Source organism: Poecilia mexicana, unplaced genomic scaffold (assembly GCF_051168715.1).
Source record: "Poecilia mexicana isolate PSO_F unplaced genomic scaffold, ASM5116871v1 scaffold_18, whole genome shotgun sequence".
In the NCBI taxonomy this organism is placed as follows: Eukaryota; Metazoa; Chordata; class Actinopteri; order Cyprinodontiformes; family Poeciliidae; genus Poecilia; species Poecilia mexicana.
The window spans coordinates 14578149-14605673 of record NW_028263387.1 but is presented as its reverse complement, the minus strand read 5'-3'; the positions used below and the strand labels follow the sequence as shown (position 1 = coordinate 14605673).

The 27525-nt window shown below is 37.6% G+C and overlaps 1 protein-coding gene and 1 long non-coding RNA gene across 4 annotated transcripts in view; both read left to right on the top strand.

Annotated features, from left to right (window-relative positions):
- The first annotated feature begins 2668 nt into the window (after nt 1-2668).
- LOC106919892 (uncharacterized) lies at nt 2669-5715 on the top strand. Its single transcript, XR_001418720.2, has 3 exons — nt 2669-3074; nt 3661-3817; nt 5346-5715. It is a non-coding gene; the product is annotated as an uncharacterized LOC106919892 (long non-coding RNA).
- Nucleotides 5716-10035: 4320 nt separating this feature from the next.
- elavl2 (ELAV like RNA binding protein 2) overlaps nt 10036-27525 on the top strand; it is a 41022-nt gene continuing 23532 nt past the window's right edge. The window contains exon 1 of one of the 3 annotated variants that reach the window (XM_088015541.1): nt 10036-10588. In XM_088015541.1, the coding sequence (XP_087871667.1) occupies nt 10509-10588 (80 nt within the window). In that variant the 5' untranslated portion in view covers nt 10036-10508. The remainder of the gene's footprint in view (nt 10589-27525) is intronic. The other 2 variants (XM_088015542.1, XM_014990561.2) reach the window with 2 other exon arrangements.

Here is a 27525-nt window from a genome sequence, read left to right as displayed (position 1 = left end):
CCAGCACGGTGTCCGATAATGTCTCGAAGGAAGTGCTATTGACATCTCACTCCTCTGCAGACACTGTGGGAAAAGAATGCCTGTGTGTGATGAAATGCCCGGCCTCTCATCATCACAGGATGCCACCGAGTTCACAGAGAGGGAGTCGAGGTCAAGAGAGAGCCTACCTTTGACATTTAGAGGGACTGCAAGGGACTAAGGAGCTCTTTTGATTGTCAATGGGCAGAGAAAAGACAAGAATTGAGGGATCGATTGAGACTTTTGCGTTTCGTATGCTCAGAGGAGAAATATTTTAAGTTATTTTGCTACAATGAAAAAAAAGTATGATTGGATGCATAAAGGTGAGGCTCCCAAAGCTAAGGACACTTTACACAGCCTAAAGCATGGTGGTGGCAGTATCATGCTACAGCTCTATTTCACTACTATTGGTTCTGGTGGTTTTGAGGTTTATGCCAATGATAAATGCATAAACTTCTGACCTGCATTGTATTTTAAAGACCACATTGCAGGTATTCAAAATATACAGGTTTCTGGGGATAGACGCAATGTAATAGAAAAACGTAACAAGACTGTCTTAATTTTCAGATTTTTAGTTTGGAAGACAATTGTTTTAGCATCTTTTTGCATCACACAATGTCTCCACATATTCAAGAGAGGAGGTAGGTCTTGCTCTCTAGAGATAAAGAAACAAAGTTCAAGGAAATCTCTACGCTGTAGAAAAATCAGCTTGTTAGAAAATATTTCCAATAATCCACCAGATTAGCTGAAAACCCTACAATGCATGCCTTAGGTTGATTTTGTTACAACCTGTGCAGAGAAGAGCGCCCTCTTCTTTCAGTATAATCACAGCCGAATTGAAGATAAGGGGTCAGCAACCTTTTCAATTCAAAGAGATGTTTTCATTCTTCTGGCTGCAAAATACAGTTGGCCTCTTGACACTTTGGGAGGGGTTGAGAGAGGCTAGGTGGAAGGACAAATACATAAAAAAAGTAAATATTTACAGAGTAAAATTCTGCTTCATTGTGAAAGTGAAGGGCTCAAATTTATTTATGTATTTATTTATTTAAAGTTGGGCTGGAGCTCAATGATCAAATGCCTGCTTTTAATGTGTGAACTTTAGGTAGATTAAACTCAGTGTTTTGTTATCTGTGACATCTATGCAAAGGAGAAAACGGTAACTCAATAAAAACAAAAAAGCCTATTATTTCCAGCAAAATAATGAATATCACTAGTTTCATTCTGTTGTAGAAATCCTATGCACATACAGCACAAAAAACAGAGAAAAATTCAATACGCCACCATTTCCATCTGTCTTTTTAATTGAGAGAATAATTAAAAGTCCATCTGATGGAGTTGACAGTGCATGACGGAGTTGACACAGAACTGAAGGTGGTGACAAACTAGTGAGTAAAATGAAAAACTTGGTACATGTGAAGTAATGCAATTCATGTAAAATACATTAAAATGAATTAATTGCACAATTAAGTGAGATTTGACAACAATTTCACTGAAAGAGTCAGAAAAACTGACGGAGTTGACATCTGACGGAGTTGACAAAATGCCAAACTACCTCAATTTATATGATGTTATTCTGAAGGAGGCCATATTGTAGCTCGTCAGGTCCATGAAATCTTTACATTATACCAAAATTAAGCTTTTATTTCGCAAAATTTCAAAGTTTTGTAAATTGTCAGTTATGGAGTTGACACATCATGGTTGTGACAAACAACTTAGGAATAAAACAGAAGAAAAAACTAAAGAATAACTTAAGCTAACCGGAGCTAACTAGCCCTCCTAGCAAAGGAAGAGAAAAGACAACGTCATGGGGTCCTCAGAAGTTCTGGTGCCCCCCAATAATGCCTGATTTTTTTTACATTCTTTTCATTTCTGACGGTGTTGACAAAAACTAAGGACAAATTTCAACGGAGTTGGAAAATATCTAAAAATTATTTTTAATTCAATTTATCGATACTTTTATAATTATTTATATGACTATTTATACTTAATTGTCATAATATATAATTTTAGTATTTCTTTAATTGTTTTAAACTATAAGAATGTATTGAGTTCTGCTCCTGGACAAGGGCTTTTACAGGCATCATCCACCGACTACAATGTTTAAAATAAAAAAATATTCAGCAAAAAAAAGAAAAATACATTGTTGTGCTCACATGACCCAGGTTAGTTTAGTTAGATATTTGAAAAAAATATATTTTGTGTATATTTTATTCAAATTTCATGCTTTATCCATAGGACCTGTTTTGTCCCTATTCTCAAGAATCACTGTTTTGTTGATTGCCACATGCTTGCCATCTTCTTTCACATAGTAATTTAATTTATATATATATATATATATATATATATATATATATATATATATATATATATATATATATATATATATATATAATTCACTATTAATCATTATTTATTTGTGCCATTATTAATCTTTATTTATTAGTGTTTGTATAGTTATATAAATATATATTGATATTACTAAATAATTTATTAAATAAATTATGAACGGCTGTGTGCTTTGTAATATGCTCTTCATACATCAATATCAGAATATTCCATTCCTATTCTATTGTTATAGCCACTAAGCATATTTAAATATGATGAACTATGTATTAAAAACATACTTAAAAAATACAATTGTTTATACATGTTGCTTTGATAGATGTTTGAATATGGTTTCCAGTAACAAAAAAGTGTGTTATGATCGATTAAATGCGCTGATACCTCATTGTGCCTGCTAAACACATAACGCTGAGTGGAGTGTAGTACCGCTCCAAGATGGCCGTCCCAAATCTCGTCAGCGACAATAGGCGAGAGCGGTCCATGAGGCGTCTATCCTTATGTCTATGTGCGTTCCAGTTGTACACGGAACTGGGAAATCTAGTCTTCCCAGTCGGAAAAATTAACTGCAACACCCTATGAAGCTGGAGCAACTGCAACGACCCCATTTTGGACTTGTAAGGCGGACTTCGCGCTTCATAATGGCCGCTCCTCGCATTAACAACAGCAAGAAGTGGTGAAAAAAGTGTTTACTTTACAAGACAGACAAATCAATGGTACATGTTGCACCTGGAACTCTAATCTGAAAAAAAATTGAAAGTGGTGTTAGCTTATGAAACGTAACGTTAAAAAAATTATGGTTGTCAGAACTATTGTAAACGATGTTTGTGGGCGTCGCCATGTTGAAATCCCGACTTTTTAACTAGACCGCTGTTACCTTGGGTCTAACGTCAAACGTCCGAGTTTCCACTTCTCATGGTTTTACTTTTTGAGAACCTCTGAGAATAGTAGGTAAATCTCATACCTACTATGAGATTTACCTCATAGTAGCAAAACTGAAACTGGGTGTCAAACTGATGACAGCTGCTGCTTGTGTCTATGTTAAAAAAAAAAGGTGAACATTACATTACAGCATTACATTTGCATGTTCTTGAGCCAAACACTCCTGGTTGAATACTTTTTTCACAAGAGGGGAAGCAGTAGTGTTCTAACCATAATTTAACAGGACTTGGAGGAATACTTCAGGCCTCTTGGAGCCACTGAATCACTTTCATTTGCTCCATGTGAGCCATCTTTGTGTGATGTATTGGGCTTGTTTCCAATAGTATGCGATTTGTCAGCTCTAATTAATCTTTCACCCAGAGGGTGCTCTGCAGCTCGCAGCCTAATATGTCTGGTCTCCTTGGTGGAACGGAGACGGCTGATTTCCTACAACTCCCTGGGTATGGTGTGGTTGGCCAGGAGCGTGCTGCGAGGCCCTGACAGCAAGACAGTGCTGGACCAAAGCTGCAGGAAGCTGGTAAGATTTGCTAATGATTGTTGCCTTGGCTGCCACGCAGGGAATTCTCCTGAGCAGCATAGCATTTAATACACCATTGCTCTAGGAGTACTTGCCGGCTGTTTGTTCAGTCCCAAGCCAGAACGACTGAGACTGACACTGTGATGCTGTGTCTGGGTATTTAATGTGGGCTTTAAGAGGTAACTCAGGAATACTTGGACCGAAAGGGTTTCCTTTAAAAATTAAACAAGAAACGACAAGGCACATAACCTATGAATAGAGATCCGAGTCTGTATTTTATTTTGACTTTACATGACAAATTAAAACAGTTGCAAGAAAATGATGCACGGTCTTCAGAAAATAAAAACTTTAGAAGTATGGCCTCTGTAACTAAAACTCCCCTTGTTGGCTTTAGATGGATGACTAAGGGTTTGCAGGTTTGCCTTGCTTTCTGTCTTCAGATGATTGGCTCAACACTTGAAATGCTCAAAGCTTAGGATATGGTTTACAGTTGAATAGCCTGGCCTGCTTTAAGCATCTCTACAATAGCATCCCTAATCCCCAGTTAGGTGACTTCAGAAGCTAGTTGGGAATTTTTTTAGGGGTATTACATCATAGGGTGCCAAATACAAATGCACCCTATGCTTTTCAGTTTTTATTTGTTGGTGTTGATCCACCACCAAACCCCCCGCCCCCAAAAAAGAAAATGAGATATCAATGAGATATTTTTTCCAACAAAGTTCTGCCACATATAATGAGAGAAATAGTGTTCTTTATATAGTATGTCTGCACAGTTTTCAACTGAGAAAACAAGTAGATTTGAGAATCTACTTGTTTATACCAAAATATGCTTCCTGTCTTTCAAACTTGGTTATTCTTGTTGTTTTCCGTTGATTAAGTTCAGTAAATTGACAAGCTGCGGGTAGGAAAATGTCTAACGTTTCAAAGAAGCTGGTTGTTTGTAACAGCAGCGTCAACAAGTGTGACAACATGAAGAAATGAGAGAAGACTTTGGCGCCGTGCTGTACATTCACAAATTACCATAAAATGAGACAATAGGCTTCCGTCCTCCTTTCATCTTAAGAGGTCTAAATGTTAATGAACTGATATTTGTGAAGTGACAATAACTTCAAGGAGATTCAGAAACTAGACTGGACGTAAACGTCTTGATTCTGATTGCTTTTGTCTTTACCTTTCTTTAATGTTGGCGGTAAGAAGAGAAAAAAAAGAATTTTTAAAAGCAGACATCTGAAAAGGATTTCCAGGTTTTACATCATGATCACATGCTAATACCAACTGCTGTGAGCCAGAAAGCTGGACCCTCATCAAACTACGAAGAGTGACGCTCGGAGCAACAAAATTGCTCTGAAACACACTATTGGTGCACTATTTACGCAGCCTTAATTAAAACAAGCAGAAGTTTTGTTTGGTTGTGCTGGATGAATGTGAGGTGTAGCATAGATTGGATGTTTATGTTTTCTGGTAACACCTGCTTGCAATTTGTGCATTTTTAAAACATCTTTGTTTTTCCCGTCTTTTTTCTGTTCAGACCTGTCAGCAAAGCTGCCAAGACGAGCACAAGCTGCGAGAAGATCTGCAGGCAAATTCTCCTTTCAACACTTTCAGACACTGTATCACAACTTCTCTGCTTTCTTTATGGAATACTAGAATCCACGCTAACACTTATGTGGTATCGTGTCGATTTGCATAAAATGATTTGCCATTTACCTCCCTTGAATGGGTTTCAAGTTTAGCAGATACGGTGTAGCATTCAAAGATGGCACAGATCTTAGTTCTTTGTTTTCTATCAGCTGCAGTTGGGATGGTTTTCAACAAAATTCTTGGTCAAATGGAATTTGCATGTCTGCATTTTTCAAATTTAATTAAAAATGGCTAAAGACAAACAATTCTACACTTAAGTTCTTGTGTCTTTTGTGTTTTTTGATTGCTTGTTTAGTCAAGTCAGTATACAGTCTTGCGAAAAGCACTGAATCAGGAGCACAAACTTACTTATAAATGAGAATTGATTTATGGTTGCGGTGCTTCTTGCCGTTTTTAAATTGGCTGTGATTTGGTCAGTCTGGATTTGGGCTTGCTGCCTTTGGTTAGTTTTGGCATTAGGTCAAGGAACAAATATAATGCCTTGCAGAAGTATTCATACATCTTGGAACTTTTTTCCCCATTTAGTCACTGCACAGCCACCCTCTTCAAGGTAATTTATTGGAATTGAATATTCTGCGAAGGCCTCAGAGATTTGTTGGAGAACATTAGTGAAAAGCAGCACCATTAAGCCACAGCAGACAGGCCGAGAGGAAGTTGAGACGTTTAAAACAGAGTGAGAGTATAAACATCTCAAGCTTTGAAAGTCTCAGAGAACGCTGTTCTGTTCACAATCTAACAACGGGAAAAATATGGCAGAACTTCAAACCAATTGAGGTCGTTGATCTAAACTAACAAGCAGGGCAAGGGCAGCATTAATTAGAGTAGCAGCCAAGAGCTACATGGTAACTTTGGAGGAGCTGCAGAGAGCCACACCTAATGTGGGAGAATCTGCATACAGGACAGCTGTTGGTTGTGTTCTCCACAAAATCTGGCCTTTACGAAAGTGGTAAAAAAAAACAAAAAAAAAACAAAACATTACTCCCAGCACACCTTGAAATGTTTTAGATGTTAGACGTGTTGGAATGGTGGGATCTAGATCCAGTCCACGGCAGGAAGTGAAAATGGCTGTTGACCGATGGTTCTCAGTCATCTGAATCAACTCGACGTGTTTTGAGAAAAAGAATGGTTGAAGGTTTCAGTTTCTATATAGGGATATATCTCCATTTGAGATATATACCCCTAAAGACATCCCCTATTGGTTCATAGGTGATAAATATGGAACTATAGCAAACTTTTCTTTTTTTTATTATTCGAAAACTATGCATTCTTTTTACTCTGTTCTCCATGTACATGCATAGGTTTATTGTGAACACTACAAGGTCCTCCTACTTGGGTCAGGACTTGACTGGGGTAATTTCAAAACATGATCTAAAGCATTTCATTGCAGCTCTGATGGTTATGTTTAGTCACGCAGCCGGAAGGTGAAACCTCCATCACCTATTCTCAAGTTTTTAGCAACGTCCAAGAGGTTTAAATCCTGGATTGCTGCAACCCTGTCCATCTTTCAATCGACTCTTGCCAGCTTAAGAAAAGCATATCCACAGCATGATGCTGCTATCTACTCATTTCACTGTGCGGATGCTGTGTTCAGGATGATGTTCAGTGTTAAGTTTCCCCCACCCGTAACGATCTACATGTGGGCCAAAAAGTTTAGCTTTGATCTCACCTGATCATAGCATCTTCTTGTGTTTGTACCTGTGGCAAATGTTAATGCAACTTGTCATCATTTCCGTGTAGCAACAGCTTTCTTCTTACCTTTCTTCTGTGTTCCTTGGATGTAATGATGCTGTTTGTCAGTAATGTTCTCTAAACAAAACGATTAGGCTATCAAAGAACATCTGACTTTATACTAAGCTAAATTTCACACAGGTGGGCTCATAATTCAGTAACTTAGCAAGGGTAACTTTGCAAAGATTTTTTTATATTGGTGTGTCAGTTGTATGAACATATTTGCATGGCATTTGTTTCTGTCGTCCCTTTGAGTTTTAGGATGCCTTGGAATTAATAAATTGGCAAAGCTATTTTCTATGCAATTAGTTTTGCAGGTTCCTGCCCAGAATCACTCCCCCCCCCCCCCCTCCCAGTCTAACTGTTGCTCCACTCAGGCTGAACAACGGGCCTCACAAGTGATTTAAACTGGAGCTCTTAGCAGCCTATTCGTAACGTAAACGCCCATCTTTGTTGCTGATCCGAGTGCTGGGCGCTGAATTGTGCTGTACTCAGTTCTGACTGAAGAGCCCTGCAGGCGGTCTATATGCGAGCGCGGCGCTGTCTGTGGTGCTGAAATCAGCAGCTTTCGATTAGCGTATAGACGGGTTTGCGGCAGAATTACGCGGCTGATGTCTGCTGTTATTTACTGATGATGAATTATGTGAATGGACCAGATAAAGACGGACAGAGAGAGGCGGGAAAAGGGCGATGGAGATAGGTTTTTGTTTTAAATAGTGTTTAATCTGATGATGCAATAAAAGCCAACACGTGAAAGTAGCGCACCTTAAATGGCCATCGGGCCATTTCAGTGCAGAATGTGGGTTGAAAGTGAATCGAATGACGCTTGTCCGTCCTTCAGTGGAGCGGTGTTTGACTTCAAATGCCATATAAAGGGAGAAGAAAGAAAAGAGGATGAGGAATAAACGCGCTGTCTCTTTGAGTGACTGTCTCGGGGACGAATTGCAGCTTGTGATCCAGGAGCGACGCGCGGCGCTAAGAGCCAATGGTGTTTAAGAGCCGCCGCACGCAACGAGCAGCGGACGGGGAGCCACTCCGGGTATACCTCCGCGTCCGACGCATGCTCGTGAGTAGGTTGAATGGGATGAAACGGCGAGTGCGGAGAGGTATATAGGCGCGCTGTGATGCGGCCCGCATATATTCCCCGGCAGGACTAGCTTCTTTTAAAGACAGCCTCCTCTTCCGCGTCGCTTTCCACTCCAGTGATGTGGCGTATTTGTGTGGCGCACCTGTAAAGAGCGAGACACGGGGCAGAAAGCCGGGCTCTTTTTTTTGTTTCATTATTTGATTCCTTTTTCTTTCTTCTGTTGGCTTTGGGTTTTTTTTATCTTCCCCCCTCTCCCTTCCTCCTCCTCCCTTTTACCTTTTTGTTTGTTTCGTGCATTTGCTGAAACGATATCATTCCTGTTTTTTGATTTAATAAAACATTTTATTTTTCTCATTTTATCTTGTTTGTGTTGGCTTTTTTTGTTATGTTTCCAAGTTTGAACTGAAAAAAAGAGAGAGAAAGAGAGCGCGGAATCCACATCATTTGACCAGGTGTTTCATTCAGAGATTGTTTGCCCCAAGGACGCCCCTAACTTTCGTTTATAGAAACGGTAAGATCTTTTTCTGCACATTTGCTCATTCGCTTCAAGCATTTTGAAATCAACCCATTGGAATAGTCTGTTTCGGTTGGTCCTTTTGGTGTGCAGAGCAGATCATCTTATTGCATGCAGACGTGACGGGGGTGGGGTGGGGGGGAGGAAAGTCACTGTGGTGCATTCATGTGACGGCTGATTTTCAACTAGGAACTGGAGAGCTTTCGGGTAATCAATGAGGGATTTATGGTAATGCTTTTTTTCTGTCGTGTGCAATGCTGAAACATGGGGAAGAGTAATTTTGGAAAGCGGTCACTACAACAGGCTAATTTAAAACATAGTTTATCTTCTAGAGGCCTTTGCTAGGTGCAAAACAAACTCTTTGTTTTTAATGCTCTATTTTCAAACACTAACTTATTAAAAATAGATATTTCCTGTGTAACTCTTGACGTGAATAGAGCTATGTAGGTTACACTCTGCAGCCTGCATGTTGTGCCACTTGGAGTTGCTGGATGAAGTTCTTGCTTTCATAGGCACATTGTGTATACTCTTTCTGAATTTCCGTGCAGGTGTGACTGCACAAGTCAAGTCTATTTTTGGAAGGTGGGGAGGGGCGAAGTCACTGGAGAGGGGCTACTTTCAAGAATGTATTCCCAATGTAATATATTAAGAATATCGGCATTGCTTAGAGTTAATGCTTGTAGTTGTACAATAGGCCAGTAGATCGAGGTACTTCATAGTGATACACATTAGGCAACTAAAAATTATTATTATTATTAGTGGGTGTTCCGCTGTTGGTCATAAAACTTGAAGTAAACTTAAAGCAAAATACAAAAAAAAAAAAAAAAAAAAAGAAAAGCCAGTGATGTGCTATTGCAAATCAACCCATTTCTTCTTTTTTATGTCAATTTTTAAAACTAAATTTTACATTTTAGTCGAGGTTTAATAGCAGACTTTGCTCTAAAACTACAAAAACAAGACCATTAATACAATGTGTTAAAAAAATTATATATATATATATATATATATATATATATATATATATATATATATATATAAGCATGATTTAAAATGTGTGGACGTGTAAAATAAAAAGCCTAGTAAGCATGGACAAGTAGCTGGAACGATTCTTTTTATTCGTAAGTGCCATGAGAATAATACTTACAGCACCATGCAGATGTTTAAGTTCACAACAAACAACAAACATCTAACACCCTCTGACAGATTTTCCATGGCACCACTGTGCAACTTCTGCTCAGTAGTTTTTACAGGATGTCCACAGATGGGCAGTATAGAGCGATCTGCAATTTCAGATTTAAATTATCTGTGCAACTGTGTTTGTATAATCTGGAGATCATTGAAGTTACATTTTCTTACTCAATATGTTAAAAAAATAAGTATTTTACACGGATTGATCTCTAATTATGTCTGTATTCTACACAAGCTAAAAACAATATGGAAAACTGATTCAATTGTAGTTTTTTTCTTTTTTTAAACTTTTGCTATGTTGAATTGTTAGCCGACAAAATTGTCCTTTTGATTGTTCTTTATTGTTTGTTTTTTTTACTTTTTACTTTGCCAAATGAAGCGGCTTCTGAAAAAGAAACGCATTCTCTACAGAGCAGCTGCAGCTCATCATCTAGTTATGAATAAACTAGCGATGGATCCTCTGCATGGCTGCTGATTGGCTAACGCCCTGATCAGTTTATTTAGGAGGTGCGCGTTCCCGCCACCGCCCCCATATGCTTCGGAAAGACTGCGACCAAACATTTGTCTGCAGGGACTTCATTAAATACCCGCAGCGCCGCTTCAACACCTCGAGGTAAGACACGTAGTAACAGTGGAGTTGAAACGGTCACTGTGGTGGTGGGGCTGTTCGTCTTAAGGCCGTTTAAATGGGAAGGAGTTTGCTAGCTAGCAGGGCAGCTAGCAGTTTGTGTCTACCTTTCATAAGGTGTTTCATTGGCCTTATTGTTATACTCGAAAAACGAGTTGCTCCTACAAAAATGGTGGCTAACTTAAAATTCGCGCATGACGAAACGAACCCATGTTTTAAACCAGAAAACATAGGAGTTGTTGCTTTTGATAACGGTCCTGCTAATGCTCGCCATATTTTTAGTAATAACGCCACTTATAAGTATAATCCGCTCCCGGAGGTTTATGAGTAGTGTTGTTTTTTTTAATGTTTTGTTTTTAAAGAAATAGAATGCTAAAATATTTTTTTTTCTTTGCGTTATTTGCTCTTTTTCGAGTTAACGGTAACTACTAGCTTAGTCGCAGTAGCACAGCTGCAACGCATTAATTAAACATGGCGCCTCCACTCGGTTTTTCAAACGCCAGACTCAAAATTGTACTTAATTTTTTAAAATACAGCTCAAAATTGGAGCCCGCTCTATGCATAATTCAAGTACGTTTTGTCGCGGTACTGTAGTCTCTACAATTTCGCTTCTTGTTTGCTTGGTTGGTTTGCTAACATTTCAAGTTTAATCTATAAACAAATTATGTCGTTGCTGTTTTGTTGTGTCGCTTACAAAAATATTTATTCTAGTTTTGATTCAAGCGCTAATATCTGGAAACAGTTGTCTGTTCTTCACAAGGAACGACTTTATCTTCTCTCTAAAGTAAAAGCGTTTGGATACATGATTATAGAACATTTAATTGTGATATTGGGTCATTTCTAGTATTGGACATCAGTTGCACTGACACTTAAAGGTAGCTTTAACTTTTTGGCATAAAAACTGTTCAAAATGGCTAAAAGTCACAATTAACAAGTACTGCTTTCCAAACTGTCTTGTGCAATATTATCGATGTACACACTGTAAAGCCCCCATGCGCCATGAACTCTAGACCCTGTATTAACCTTGCTTTAGTTTTAGCCAAGTGGAAATGCTAATGTAGCTACTTGGAGAAACGGCTAAAGCCTTTCAAAATAGAAGTGGGTTTTTTCTCTTTTTTTCCCCCCAAACTATTAGCTTTGTGTCCAGATTTGCCTTTTGTGTAAAACATTCGACAATATTGTTTTAAACCTCATGTGCCAGCTCATCTTAACAGCTGGATATGGCCTAAGCTAACATTTATCATTTAAATGTTAAGATCATATATCCAAGTTTGAGAAACTGCTGAGTTGCATCCTTTTGAAATGGTATACATTGTGCTGCAGATAATGGTGCTAATGTACTATTGGGTGGTTTTGATAAACAGAAGCCTAATAAAGGAAAAATATTTTAACCTGAATTTCAATGGACCATGTCACTATTTGCACTATATAACATTCTAAAGCATTTTTTGTTAGATTTGTACTCTTGAGAAATTTTTGAGCAACATGTTAGTGGGAATGTTAAAGGGAAAGTAAAATATTTACTTGTTAGTTTGAGTCGCTTGTGCCCCAACTCAATAGTTTTGATTTATTCAATTTTTTGTGCATTTTATTGCCATAAAAATAAGCTGCTGGAGGAGAAAATAAATGTGAGGCAGTAAAGATACAAGCAGATGCTTGATAGACTGAAACGCATACAATCAATTACTTGTAACTTTTTACCCATGAAAGCCACAATATTCCTTTTGGACTGGGTGCCTATCGCCACTGATTCTGATGAGTCTCCATGATCAATTGCAGAGGAACAGCAGATAACTAAACGCATCCAAAACGGATCAGGTGGTGATGCAGTAAATTTTGACTCAAATGACGGGGACCTCAGATTTTGCAGACCTGTCATGTAAGAGATCTTTATTGAGAATTGTGATTCTCACCAGCAAGGAATTCAGAAAAAATGACTAGTTTGAGAAATCCCAATACAAATGATGCTTTCCCAATTCTCAATTCACATCTTTTTATATCTTACATATTTTTGATTGGACCCTAAGGGGTCAATGAAATTGTATTCTGGCCTCAAACAATTGAAAGTCATTTATGGATATATTTAAAGAAAATTATGCGAATTATGCATAGACATCAATGGAAAAAAACCTGTGTTGTGTAGTTTCCAACACTGGAAGCACTTTTAGTGAGACCAGAAGGAAATAAAATCAGTCATGTCCTTGGTATTACAACTCTGAGTTATCTTGGCAGTGAGTTGGACAGTAATTTATGTAATTAATTTTGTAGATGTTCCTAATCACTGACCTTTTTAGTGTTGTTTTTCTTTCCATTTTATATACTGCACTTGATCTCAATCATTAATTTTGGCAGCAGTGGTTTTACCCCTCGGTCTTGGAGTTGAACATGATAGTAATTTCAGTAAATTTGTTTTTTGCATATTGCTCTGAAAATTTACTAGTAGGTTACTAAAATATGGAATCTCTGTAGGGATTTGGTTAGGTTTTTTTTATGGTCTAAATATTTTGTAGTTTCTTCACTAACACTTTACCTTTTTAAGACAAAGTAATTTTGACTGGGAAAAAATACTGACCTGAAAGTGCCAAGATGCACTTTTGAGCACATTCTAAAGCCGGCCATATAAAATATAGTCTCTTAATATTAAAATCATCTTTGGAAGCAACTGCATGGTTGTGAAATGTTATATAGTCTGTTATTTATGGTTTTAAAGTAGCGCTTGTGAGAGCACAAGGGCTCTTCATTTTAATTAAGTTGCTGCAGATGAAGTCTCAACGTGTGATGAATATCTGCTGTTTTTAGCTGTTTTCTCCCCCTCTATTCCTGCAACCATTCCAGCTTCAGCAACCACTATACTGCTGAGGACATGAGATAAGAGTCGCTGTCTCTGTGTATTGTGACTGCGTTTGCCTTTCTAAATAAAGGCTGCTGACAGGGACTAAAATGCAGGACTCGGAGGCCACACATCACTTTTCTCTGTATGGCATTGTGTGTCGCTGTCAGAACCAGGTTAGTATGCAGGGACTGGCTGAAAAGGGAAGCAATTTTATGTCTTTTGTCCTTCCTAAATGGTCATCTGTCCCCTTTTCTTTTCATAACATGGCCTCCTTCTCTAGTGTAGTGTGGCTTGTCTGGATGTTGCACAAGATTTAGTCTGTTGGCCACAGGGTGGCCCTCCCTCTGCATGGGCAGATCGTCACTGCAGGCCAGCAATGCATTGCCCTTGAAAACACTCAGTGAATTACAACAGCTTCCACAGACGCAACATCTGATGCTCATGGGCTTTTGTGCCTTGCAGTTTCTGTTGGCATAAAAAAGAAATGGGTTTAAAACATGACTTATCCCCTCCCCCAAACAGTCAAAATGATTGTTTAGGAGTTGGGACATGTATAAGTTCTTTATCTTAAACAAAATATTCTCTAAATTCATTTAGACTATGGAACAATCTGCTGTAAAAGGTGTTTAAGGATTGTAGATTTGCGTTTGACATTTTGTTGATAGACCTGTTGAGTTTACAGTTTCCTCCTAACAGAAGGTTTTTTTTAAAAGAGAAAAAAAAACATTCGGTCTTAAGCCAAGCTGCACAGAATTTGACATGTTGAGAAACCGTTTACCTAGAGATGTCACTGTAGTGGAGGGCCGAGACTGGCCTTTTGGGAGTGGTGATGGCCCACAAAATGGCTCTTCAAGATACTGAAGTAATGTTAATGTTTTTGTTCCCAATATAGGAGTTTTTATTTTATTTATTTTTTTTAGAATTGGTTCTCAAAGTTGGGGCTTTAGCTGCATTTATGTGCTTCTCTGTTTTCAGCACATAAAGAGCTACAAAAAAAAAACGACCTACTCGGATAGTTTGAGTCTATGGTTGATTTGCTTGAAATGGCAAGTTTTAAGATCAGTTAAGTACATTCTGTGTTGATTACCTTGTAGATAGAACAAGGTAATACGACACTTTGGCTACCAAGTAAATGTAATTAAAGTTGCAGACATAAAATGATTAAATTCATGCTGCTTGAAAATAAAATTTAATCTACATGAAAATACAAATGGATGTTTATGGGCTGCACAAACAATGTGACTTTAATTTATAGCTCTTTGCTCCAGCAGCCAAACACCATCAATGCTTCAATTTCCTTGTCACAGAATTTAGGCCTTTTTTAATGCAGGATTGTAAACTGCTGCATTTGCCTCTTTACACTTAGTGTGTGGGTAAGCAAGTCACATCTGTGGTTTTAACAGATATTTTGAACCGTTACTTGTGGGCTTTTAGTTTTCAAGGACAGGTTGTGCATGTCAGTGTATGCACTCTGGAAGGTTTTCTTGCTCTGCAGCTTGTCACGCATACTTGGTCAATTTAATTCTCTGAGGAGCAAGTAGCTGGGATTCTTACCTCACTTTGAGTGCTCTGTGTCACATTGGTACATCTGATCTCACCGTTAGCTTCATGCTTGGCATAAAATTGTATAGGTAGTTTATGTGAATTGTCTTTTTTGTTAAAGAATTTAGGCTTAATTTCACTTCCCTGTCTTGTTAATCTGGAAAGAAAGCACCTTTTGGCAAATATTTCATCTTGTTTTCTGATGTAATGCAGAATCTTTACTTTTGTACAGCTATGTTTTCACAGACTGATCAGGTGTAAAATTTTTACTGTACACAGTTGTCACTTTTTAGGTGAAAGAGCTTTGTAAATCCTGGCTGTGGAATAAATCTGAGAACCTGTGAAACATTGATAATCTGGATTATAGCTATTTTTGACTGACTTATCTGAAGGGGAAGGTACATCAGGAGTACTTTAAGGTTACACATTAAATGACTCCTTTAACACAGTTTGGATATCATGCTGAAGTCTGTTGAAACTGAAAAACTTGTGGATTTTAGCCAAATGCACTTTATTTATGCCAGCAAGTGGCATAGTCTACCAAAAGAAACTTGGTTTAATAGAATAAAATTAATTATACCGTAAAATGCATCTCTTTTGGCGTTGTCCTTATAACGGTGACATCGTGGATCGTACTTACTCTTTAATCTCAAATTAATCTTGTTGATATTGAAAACTTTTTTTTTTACATTTAAATGGTTTGAACTATTTAAGGTAAATACGACCATAGAAGAACTAGCAACTTGGTGTAGAAGAGCTACCCGAGGTGGAATATTGTGGAATTTGGATTTGTTTCTTTCAGGACCGTCGGCACTCCTGAGACTCTCCTGGCTTGAAAAGGATCGCTGGTCAAACATGTTCCAAGGCAGGAAGTAATGGAGGCATTTTTTTTTTCTTGGACATCTTTTTTGTGCATTATCCTTCAAGTGAAACTATTCAAATTCTGCAGTGCATTTGGGGGTGTATAGTCTAGAACCATAGGTGCACAGTTTTCAGAGGTGGTTGGTGGGCCTTCCCATCATTCATTTGTCTTCATGGTGTCGGCCTCTTGGACTTCACACTCTGCGTAATATGGAGACACGACTATAGCCCTTTCCTCTTGAACATCTCTGTTAACCCCAGTGTTGACAGACCTTCACTTTTGACTAGTTGAGTCATAGAGCTGCAGATGTGAAATGTTTTTTCACCCTCTTTACATGAGCTGACCTCTATGAACTCCCTTCCTGCTACAAGAAAAGATTGAGGCAGAGATCGCAATTTCCAGCATGTTCGTCCTACCAATTTTGTTTCTGGCACGATGTACATTGTTAAATACTTCAAGTGATGGACAATATTCCACAGTTGCAGCTTTTTCTCTTTTTGTAGGGTGAGGGGAATGGATTTTTTAATATATATTTTTACTTTCCTTTACAAAGTGACTACATTAAAAATAAAATTCATGCATGAGATACAAAATCACACATGGTTTAATGTGTCAAAGAAAATACAAAATGGATAAGTAGTTTAGCTAACAAAAAACTGTCTAAAATCGACCACCAAATGGAAATAAAAATACTTGAATACACAAACTGTTGTGGTTTGATTAACATTAGTTTCACAAGATGTTAAAATATTTTTAACATCTTGTTTTAACATCTTTATCTTTAATATTTTTAAAAGTAAATCTCTTTAAAATGCTTGCCACCAAAATCATCTTTGTTTTTATGGCAGCACAGCCATGTTTGCCTTCACCTTTTCAACTTGAATTCTGCTGCATGGGTGATGGAGTAAAGTATGTGATGTTCTTATTGGTTAATTAAACCATTTGAATCATTGACTGCATCTAAAATATGCAGCTTGCAGGACTCTTTACCATATTCTGAGTAGTGTTTTTTCATTTTATTAAAATGCTACAATCATTGTTCATGAAGATCTTATATGGATAAATTAAAATATGAACAGTTTCAGTGTCCTAGATGTGGTGTTTTGACACCAAAATTTATGTTTAAATTACATCAGGTCTAGCGTCCATCTTTTATTTGAAATTAACATCAATATATTAGGGCTGTTGTAAACGAATATTTTAGTAATCGAGTAATCTATCGATTATTCTTACGATTAATCGAGTAATCGGATAAAAAAAATTATAAAATGAAATATTGGTAAATCTGGCATAATACCGGTGTTACTATCAGATATCAATATCAGTCCAATTTTTCATATTTGAGCATCCCTAACAGTTGCTTTTTTGTAGTTTAGAAAACTAACCTGTAACAATAATGGCTCACTTTCTAAGTTAACCAGAAGAAAAGTTTAGAAAAATCTGAAATTATATTGAATTTAATAACAAAGAGGCAGGCTCAGAAATATGCTTATAAAAAATGTCTACAATCCAGCTTTTAGTTTATGTATTCATCTTCAGTGAGTTTAATAGATTAATTAAACTCACCTTGCCACCTAACCTGTCACGCTTTGGGTTTGAAAATACGGGAAATGCCGCCTGGAGTGGGAGGAGAGGGCGAATGAACGAACATAAGATGGGGTGGAGGGGAGGAAATAGACCAGCGGACTGACGAACCGTTAGACCGGGGGACGAACACGGGGGAAGCAATACGGGATATTTACGACACCTTCACTGGTCACACTCAGAAACTCATCTACCAGCCATGTACGATGCGCTCCGCCACCCGTTTCTTCAGACCGGGATATGAAATTTATTGTGCGGTTCGTCGGTAAAGCTACATTTACACTGTAAGCATCAGCTACTCAGCCGCCCGCCCTGTTCAGGCTATCCGCTCACCTCAGCGCTCTTCCCGCCGTTCGCTTTCAACCAGCAGCCCCGGAGGAGAAATGCTGCCGTACTCCAGGCATTCCCCCAGTCATTTTAAGGATGCTTATTGGTTCCCCAAAAACGATAAAAAAGTCGGGCATTATCATCAATCAATAAAATCCCCACGGGCCAATCTTGAAGATTGGACTTTATGCCGCTGAGACTTAGCTTTTGTCAACAACTCGGAGGCGGAAGTGAGAGCTCCGCGCAACGCAAATGAAGTCCCGGCCGGAACACGGTGCGCTAACTAATAAAACATAAATTAACGAAGCTTCGAGGCAGGTAAATTTTCCTCGAGGAATTTTAGTAATCGAGGTACTCGAATCATTCGAGGAATCGTTTCAGCCCTACAATATATACATGTTTTATCATTTTGGCAGTATAGCATCATGTGAACATCTTGCTGTTTCAGAAGTAAGATGACTAAACTTGGAATATTTATGAACATGCATTGTGGTTTTCTTTAGATTACATGTCGCACCCCAAAAGAGTTGAGTAATGCTGTAATGTTTATCAGTAAATTTTCCTGAAATCATCCATGACTTTGCAAAATATTTCCCTCCTCCCTGTCTTCCAGCATAGATGCAGTGGGATCTGAACTAATCTCTAAACATGTTACATTTGAATGCCTCCTAAAATGTTCCACTCAGTAGGGTGAAAATGTGGAGGTGGAAAGAATGAGTATAACTAAAGAACCTTATGGTTTTTCTCTAACCTGGTTTCTGAGGTAAACTATAAGGATACGTCTCTGTGGAACCAGATGCTCTGCACTCAGATGCCTACATTAAGACGATGCTGTAAGCTGGCTCCACACAGTGAAAGCCTTGACTGAGTTTTTTTGTTGCTTTTTTTTTTGTTTTGTTTTTTTTTTTTTTTTTTTTTTTTTTTTGGAAAGGGGCGTCTTGCCAAGCTTGCTGTTCCAAGTGTTTATCTAATGAAATATTGCTGCCTTGTGGCACTATCTCAATTGGAACAATAGCCTGTGTTTGTGCTTAGAATAAAAGGAAAACCATAATGAAGACTGAAGTTGACAATATGTTCTTGTTGCCTGATTAACCAGATACCATGAACATGAAAGAAGCTGCTTGAGTAAATAACTGCTTAGAATAGTAAATCTTTGGCTAAAAACATTTTCATCTGTCCTTTATTGTTTAATATGGGATGGAGAAGTTGAAGACTTAAACTTTGCTTTTAAATCCCCTGCCAAGGAACCTTAATTCTATAACTACCACCAAGACTGAAGAATATTTAGTAAATATTTACTTGTAATGAAATTGTTGAAAATTGCATTAGACATTTTCACTTTTCTGTTATTACATGACATCTTGTTCTTAAAGTTTCATAGACATTGCAGAAAGAGGAGATGACTGGCAAAGCATTCTCCTGACTGGTAAAAGCTGATGCTTTGTTAGTGCATCACGTTTGGCAGTAAACACAGCCATCCTACCTGGAAAAGCAGGAGATGGCTATGAAATGGTGGTGAGATTACAAACACCTGTGCCAACTGCAGCAGTGGTGTTTGGCAATCAACAAAGTTGGAGTCTGTTAAGATAAAGAACACCTGGTGGTGTCTGCACCACTGTCCAACACAACTCTGCAACCTCTTGAAATTTAAATGGCTACATTTTTATGAAAAAAATTTTCATACAAGAAATGGTAAAACTCTTAAGCACTTATTGTAATGTTAAGGTTCTGAAAATGTTGCTAAATATGTACAAAGTAATTAGAGCTCACAAGCTTTATGTAAACAAAGCAGGAATATTTAGCTGCATTTAAACTTTATCTTCACTGCTTCATGGGGCCAATAATAGATTTTGACTGAATTCAAAAGATGGAAAATGTACATGGTTTACTTCATTTTGTCTAGCAGAGGAAGGGTCAGCTATTTAAAGTTAAAAGGAGTGGATTAGACTAGTGAAATATTATTTTACAAGTTATGTGCCAAGCAGTAAACAATCCACAGCACAGTATTCAACTTTAATACTCTTAATGGAATTGGCATTATACTTCTGGGTATAAAGTTTCCTGTGGGCCCCTGTAAAAAACTAACATCCAAAATAACGACCAATGAGCCTAATCTACTTTGTCATTTAAAATAAAAGCCAGTTGAAAATTTGAGATCAATGCTGAGGTAGAATTTTTGAGCTTTAGCCTGATGTCCAACTCGGACCTTGCATAATGAGGGTAAGTTCTCTGCTAGATTGTAATCTTTCACTATACCTTCTTACTAGAGGTGTGCCGATCGATCAGCCACCGATCATAATCGGCCGATTTCCGTGAAAAAGTGTATGATCGGTGATCGCGATCACGGTCTCTTGTTGCTGATCACACAAACCGATCATCACCTGCATCTCATTTCCCAGCCTGCCTGTGCCGCTGGTCTCCTTTTTCCTTCACACTGTGCAAACACGCAGCAACAAATCCTAAGCGATGTGGAACTATATCGCACTGAGTGAATGGGGAAGTTTGCATGTTGCGGCGGAAAATTGAAGCACGTCAACATGCATCAACACGACAAATCTAATATGGCATAAAAACAATGCCATAATTGACGGAGTTTGGCTACATCGAGGCTCACTGCAGTAAAAAAGACATATGGAGGATCAGATAGCAGGTAAAGCAGCGCACAGCTACAAACACTCACCCGGATTAGCATGACGGTCAGAAAGCTAAACAAATAACCCGCAAAATTATTTAAGTCTTCGAGCTGCGATGTAAGACGCTGGTTCTGCTCTCGCTGTTGAACCGCTGCTACGCTACAGGTAGTAATATTTCACAGACGGAGTGCCGCTTCTGCTCCACCTGGTAGTGACTCTCACACCGAACCTGCTTAAAGCTGCAGCATCTAACTTAAAAAAATAAATTTTACATGCGTATTAAAACTTTAGTTGTCCTAACATGAGACAATCTGAAAAAATAATCGATCTTCTCCCTGTTCTGCATAATTACTCAGTCAGAAACAGCCAATCGGAACTAGCAGTAATCAGCTAGCCTCATGCTATCAGGAAGTTTTCATTCAGTAACTCTGGATTGTTTATTGTAATGGAACCTGCATTTGCCTTTGAATGTTTTATACTTTAATTTTTTGGGCAATAGTGAGAGGTTTTATTTTGGCTCTTTGGGTTATTTAGCCTCTTCAGAGCCTTCATATGTTATCAGTCTGTTAAAGGTAGTATTAATAGCAGTACAATTTGCACAATGCCTGTTTTGTTTAGTTTTCTTCTTGGAAAAAGTGATTAAAAAGTTTTTGTCTAAATTAAGGTGAATTCATGGTTCCTTTTTCCACATAATGTAACCGGTACTGTTTATGATTAGAAATAAAAAATTATGTGATCGGTATCAGTGATCGCCCCTCATGGGTGATCGGTATCGGCAGGAAAAAACCTGATCGGCACATCTCTACTTCTTACAGCTCCATTCTACATCTGTGAGAATGGAGTGTTGAGTACCAGTAATTCAGAAATGAAACTACACTTGGAGACAATAGTTAAAGACAGAACATTGTTCTACTATCCAACTTCAACATTTACTTTTCGTAATTAATCTCTTTAATCAAATTTGTTGGGAGTCGTATTGTGGGTAGATTGTGGTAATGTCTGAGATTAGTGGTGGATAATGTGGTAAATGTATTCCTCTTCCTACAGAAAAATAAATCGCACTGAATAATGGATGGCCTCCATGTTGTCAGGCTAAATGATTCTCGGTGCTTTTCCGAGGTTCATCTTCTCCTTAAGTAAATCTTGTGTAGTTAAAGCCATTAGGGTTAAAGCAGTCTGCATTATTACTCTTTCTGTTTGTGCTGTAGTTGTTCTCTGGGTTCTGACCTTGGTTTAAGGACATGCGTGTAAATCATGACTCATGCTGTTGTGTAATGCATTGTCGGTTGTGCAGTCTATGAAGCCTACATTCAGAACAATGAATACTATAGTGTGGACATTAGATTTTTCTGTAAATTGGCATGATTCTTTGTAATCAATTTCTGTCTCCAATTGTCAACATTTCCAGTTTTCTCTACATCAAATAAGCAGTTATACTTATGCAGCTTCACCCAGATACAGTCTTGCTGTTATGAACAGTCAGTGAAGTCACCAGAAAGTTTGCAGGTTGAGATGTTGAGTTAAAATGCTTATGAAGAATAGTAAAAGACCTCAACAAGAACAGATGATCTTTGGTCGATGATACAATGCTTATAAATTACACTGTTATTGCTTTGTCCCTTTTCTTCTCTTTGAAGGTGTAATGGGAGCCTGATTAGCTTATATTAACGTAACTCTGAGTTATCTGTCTCTGAGTTATGTTTCTTCTTCAAGAAACTTTTTGTAAACTATAGATACTTTAGATGACACAAGGTCTCATAAAATGACCATGTATGGCTGTTTTTAAAGTTGCCAAATCAGATGCTTCTTAGTGGCTGAAAACCTCTCAATTGTAGACCTTGGGGTTGGATGGCATGGCTTGAAAAACTTGGCACAAGATCAGCCAATGGCAATAATTGTTTTAAAATTCTGAAATTCTGCCAAGCTAGCTTGACCTTTTCTCTTTTGTCCAGGTTTCATGCCATGGCCTTTTTTAAATCTTTTTTTTTCTTAAGCACTTATGAGGCTATGATGTTAGAGAAACCTTAAATTGCTGCTGTGCAAGTTACCCAACAGGTTGTTGTTAGGTAACCGAAGTGACTGAGTGAGTTAGTTGATGCTGCCCACTTTGCTTAGCTGACTGAGATGTTGAGTGGCTAAAACCTCTGCCTATATTTCCCAGGGTGCTGTGTAGTTCTGGGTTGAAGTTCAGCAAATATATTCTATAATATGTAATATCTATTGATTTTTATCACGTGTATCACAATCGGAGGTCGCATTCACCGAATATTTTCTATATTTGACCGCTTTTATTTTATTTTTTTTTTTTAACGACTGAAAAATTTGAAGCCTGTCGGTCATTTTGACAGGTTATGGTGCACATGCGCAGACATTATAGACTTTACGCAAAGAGTTTATTGCAGAGGCAACTAAAATCAATCAATTAAAAAAAAAATCCTTTCTGAATATCACCTAATGAACATTGAACTAAACGCATCTTTCAGACCGGGAGCTGATGGTGTGTTCACGAGTTATGGACCGGACGTTTTGGAGCACGTCTGGTTCAGAAGCGCATTTCAAACCTTTGGTTGAAATGGCACGTTTAATTTCAGTCTCCAGTGCATACAAAACAGAAAAAAATAAAGAGAATGCAATGTTGTTAATCCATTTATAGTCTAAACAGAGGAGCTGACAGTTTATCTTGAGGAAATAAAGGTGCAGAAATTAAGTAGACTAACACGTGGAGTGCGCTACTGCAGAACCAATGCAGGCTCCACCACTGCAAAGAATTAAGCTCAACTCATCCTGCGGTTTCATTAAAAGGAGCCTTTTTTGTTCACATTACCCTCCCACACCCAGAAGGAGAGCGGGGTTCTGGAAGAGCACAGCAGACGTAACATTTGTCCATTTCGGGGAAGTGAAACCACACAAAAAGATTCTAAAAGCGCACGCCCAGACTGCGCACAGGGTAAAAAACTTGCAGAATTCAATTGATCAGTTTGGATCAGACAGATCCAACTGACTGAAGTAGTGCAGATTTCTCTGGAGATGCGACCAGAAGGAATTTGTGAGGCTGTGCATTCAGATCCCAGCAGGTGAAGTGACCTTAAAGTGGAGTCGTTTAATTTCATTTATTATATTGGAACCACAGTAATTTTTGTCACTACGGAGAAAAAGTTAGATGCGGTCATCTGCTTATGTGTGATGTGATATGGTTTCGGTTAAACGAGGTGAATATTGACTAAACCGCATAAAAATGTGGCTAAATAGCCGATATGATTATAATTTGACGGGTAAAAATGGTACATGAACAAATTTTTTTTTTATTTTTATTTTTTAATACCGTCCATCAGCCAAGATGACGGAGAACACAAAAGTCTGGTACGGCCTCTGATCACAATATATATTATTGATTTACTGTCTAGCTCAAAGTCTAATGGAACTTTGTCTGAAATCAGTCATATTTGGAAGTTAGTATCACCATATCAGATCTTGAGAGATTAGGCGTTCTCTGAAAACGGATAAAATTATTTTGCTCTTGCCCATGCATATTTTAATTTGGCTTCATAAACTAGCTTTTAAATGGTATAAAATTTTGTTTTTTAATAAGCATGGTAAAATGAAGAATCATTAATTTATTAGTAAAATGTACATAAATACACTTATTTTGAAACGCTTAAGAATGCCGCGATTTGTGATCAACAATCGACTGCTGCATCTTGGATGTGTCCAACCTTTAAAAATGTTTAAAGCAATTGAATATTTAGTTGAATGTTTTGGTCTTGGAATGGTTTGGTTTGTTTGCCATTCATGATCTGACTCTGCAGACCTATATTGCAATGTGTATTGCTCTTTAAAACAGTTTTCAGTCTGCTGGCTGCATTTGGTGCTCAGACTAAAAGCTGTTGGAGGGATATAGCAGTCAGGATTTCACCCATTGTATTGCAAGACTGGTGGACCACCAGGGTTTCCTTGTTCCCCCTCAGGCTAAGCATTGATTATTATAGTTTTTTTTGGTTGTTTTTATACACCAGGTAACGGCAAAGGCAGACTAAAAAGTCTCATACAAGATAGTATGATCAGTATTTGAACACATAGGAAGACTGAGATTGGGTGGGTTTTTTTTTGTTTTGTTTTTTGCTGCAACCACTGTCCACATGCTAACAACTTCTGTGAAAAAAGTGATGGCTTGCATATAAAGCATCACTTTAAATAGAATGAAATGACTATAAAGCATTTAAGATTTTATAGTTGATATTGTTGATGTCTTGTAGCAATGCCTTGTGTGCCTCAGATTTATATCCACTTATTTGAAGGATCTGTGGTGACCTTTAGCATTTTTCATATTTTGCACTATACTTCAAACATGGTAGATAAAAGTTTTACACATGCTCAAGACAATCCTCTCTGCTTGGATGAAGTGAAATATACCTGAGGATTGCTGTACCATGGAAGAAGATTTAAATCCCAAAATGATTCAGCTCACATCTGTTACCTAAAGATAAACGCAACCAAAGCACACTTTGGTCACAACATTGTGACATCATCACAATCATTCCAGTTTTTTGTTTTTTTTAAATGGCAAATGAGACAAATTTGTCACATTATACAGCTCTGTGTGTTTTTTTTTTTAAATGCAATCCATTTGCAAGACTAGAAAGGGACTGGTTCAAACTTTCCACAGTACTACATTTTAACTGGAAACCTGTTGATGCAATTATAAAGCATGAGCAGCATTTTTATTCAAAGATTTGTAGTCAATGAAGTATGTTGTAGGTGTGAATCGCAGACATTTTGGTTTGTCTGCATACAGAACTAATCTGAGATTGCCTAGCTGCAGAAATTGCTATCTACATGTTTCATGTTGACAAACGTGCAAAAGGAAATTTCTGCTGTTGGTGGCAAATAAATTGGATGCCACAACTTGAAATGATGGCTTCAACTCACCAAATTTCTTAAAAGCTGATGTGCAAAATACCTAATACCACAAATGTTTGTAATTGGTGAAGTATTTTCATATATTTTAATGAAAACTTGGGCAACTACTCTCAATTAGAAGATGCCAGGATGTTGTATATGGCATGGTACAGATTTAAATTTCCTTGCTGAGGAGGAAAAAAATGTTTTAGGTTTTTTTTTTTTATTTTGGCTTCCACACTATTGGACTGTGATCTGAGTTGTTTGCCAGATTTCTGATTTAATTCCTAAGAAACTTGAAGGCTGTTGTCCCTGTATGAAGGTTTGCCACTCTGAGGAAGTATACCAATGATCCAATTGAAAAGAACACCATTTTTATTTTCTGTAGAAGTAACAAGTGCTTTTTTCTTTAGTCTTTTTATAACAGAATTCAGGTTTTATGTTGAAAATGCTTACTTGTTAGCGTACCTTTATTGTATTTGAGTAATGAAAGGTCTTGGGGCTGCAAGATATGTAAAACATACTTAAATAATATTTTAAGTTGCTTAAACAGATACTGTTGCTGAAAGTTCAGATAGTGATTCACCACATTTCTTGACTACCTTCTGATGTTCTACCATGATTTGAGCTTTTCTGCTCTGCCACTAAGAGAAGTCTGTCCAACTCTGCATGTATGGCTGTTGGAACATATCCTACCAAATATTTTCAATAAATGTTTTGTATTGCATGCAGTGGCATTGTGGTTGAGCCACTTAGCCACTTATTTCCTTCCTGTTTGGAAGACTAAACAAAAAAAAAATCCTGGAAAGTTGCATTCCCACAGTTTATGGCCTGGATTTATAAATGTGTGATGAAGACCCTCATCACTTATCACACCCCTAAAATTACTGCCTTGATAACACATGTTTGCAAATGCCTGCAAATTTCACTAAAATGTTAAGTTCCCTCTGTATTAAGATAAGTACAGATGTACGTGAGGAAATGTTTTCAGCTTTATGCCTCCCACACTCGAGGCTTCACACTTTGAGCTGAGCTTTAATATGTAACATTTTGAATCTAGAGCAATGGATACATCTGTTTGAATGATATTTCGTATAACAGCTAAGAGCTTTGTTGAAAAATGCTAAGAACAAACATTAAAATGGTATAATCCTTAAATGCCAGTCACCTAAAAATATATTTCCCCAGATGGAATTCATTGTGAAGCCATGTTATTAATTTGCAAATTTCAGTAAATTTTATCTTTATCGTATGACATTCCATGGAAAACCTTCATTGCAGAGCTATGTTCAGAATTTTATATATATATATTTTTTGTATTTTTTAAAGATGAAGCAAATGTGGGTTGGTATGTGAAGACTTGAGTAATGTTTTTCATTCTCTTGGCACAGTCAGTCTCCCTCCTGTACACACTGCTCAATATGCTAATGGCAGAGAAACATCTTACCATTAAAGGAAAACTGTATCTGCTGTCTTTGGTGGTCATTCTTACTAGACTGCACATTCATGATATTCTCTGTTGTGGGAGAGAAGCTGTAGCAAAGCAGAGAGCAGTGGAGAAGAATGAGTGTTTACACGAGGATGATTGACATCACTAAGACCCTCCTCTTGCCTCCGATTGTTTGACAGTTGTGTATTTCTGTAGATGGCACTAATATCACAGGGAGTAGGTGGAGTTTAATTTTTTATTTTTATCTATCATGTTGTACTGTTATGACATAGTGGCATATAAAATTTTTTTTAAAATGTATAAGTTACATACTGCAACTCTAACACAGAAATTAGTTTGTATTTAAGCTGCAGGATCTGAGTCTTAAAAATTGTAAGCAAACTTATTAGTTTAGATGTTATCCAAACAGAATGTTGAAATGATGAAAACAAACTTTTTTTTTTTAATATACACTTTTCAGGGTATCTTTTAAGAAGTATTGATTAGGATCATTGGTTTTTGCCTGTTCACTTGGCAAAAGCTGTTTTTATGCTTGAGTAAAGAAAATCAATTGGTGTTTGAGTTATGACGGGTGACATTTTCATCACTTCTAACCTCCAAGCTGAAAGGACTGGAACTGAGAACAACAACTTTAAAGCAACTACCATAAAAGCTTTAAATTTGGCTCTGCTCAATGTGCACAAAACATCCCACTGAATGCATTTTACTTTTAAATTGTCATGAATCTCTTTATGAAGTTGATTTTGTGTAAGACTGAGGCGCACACATGTTGCTGCTTTTGTATTTCTTCAAGAA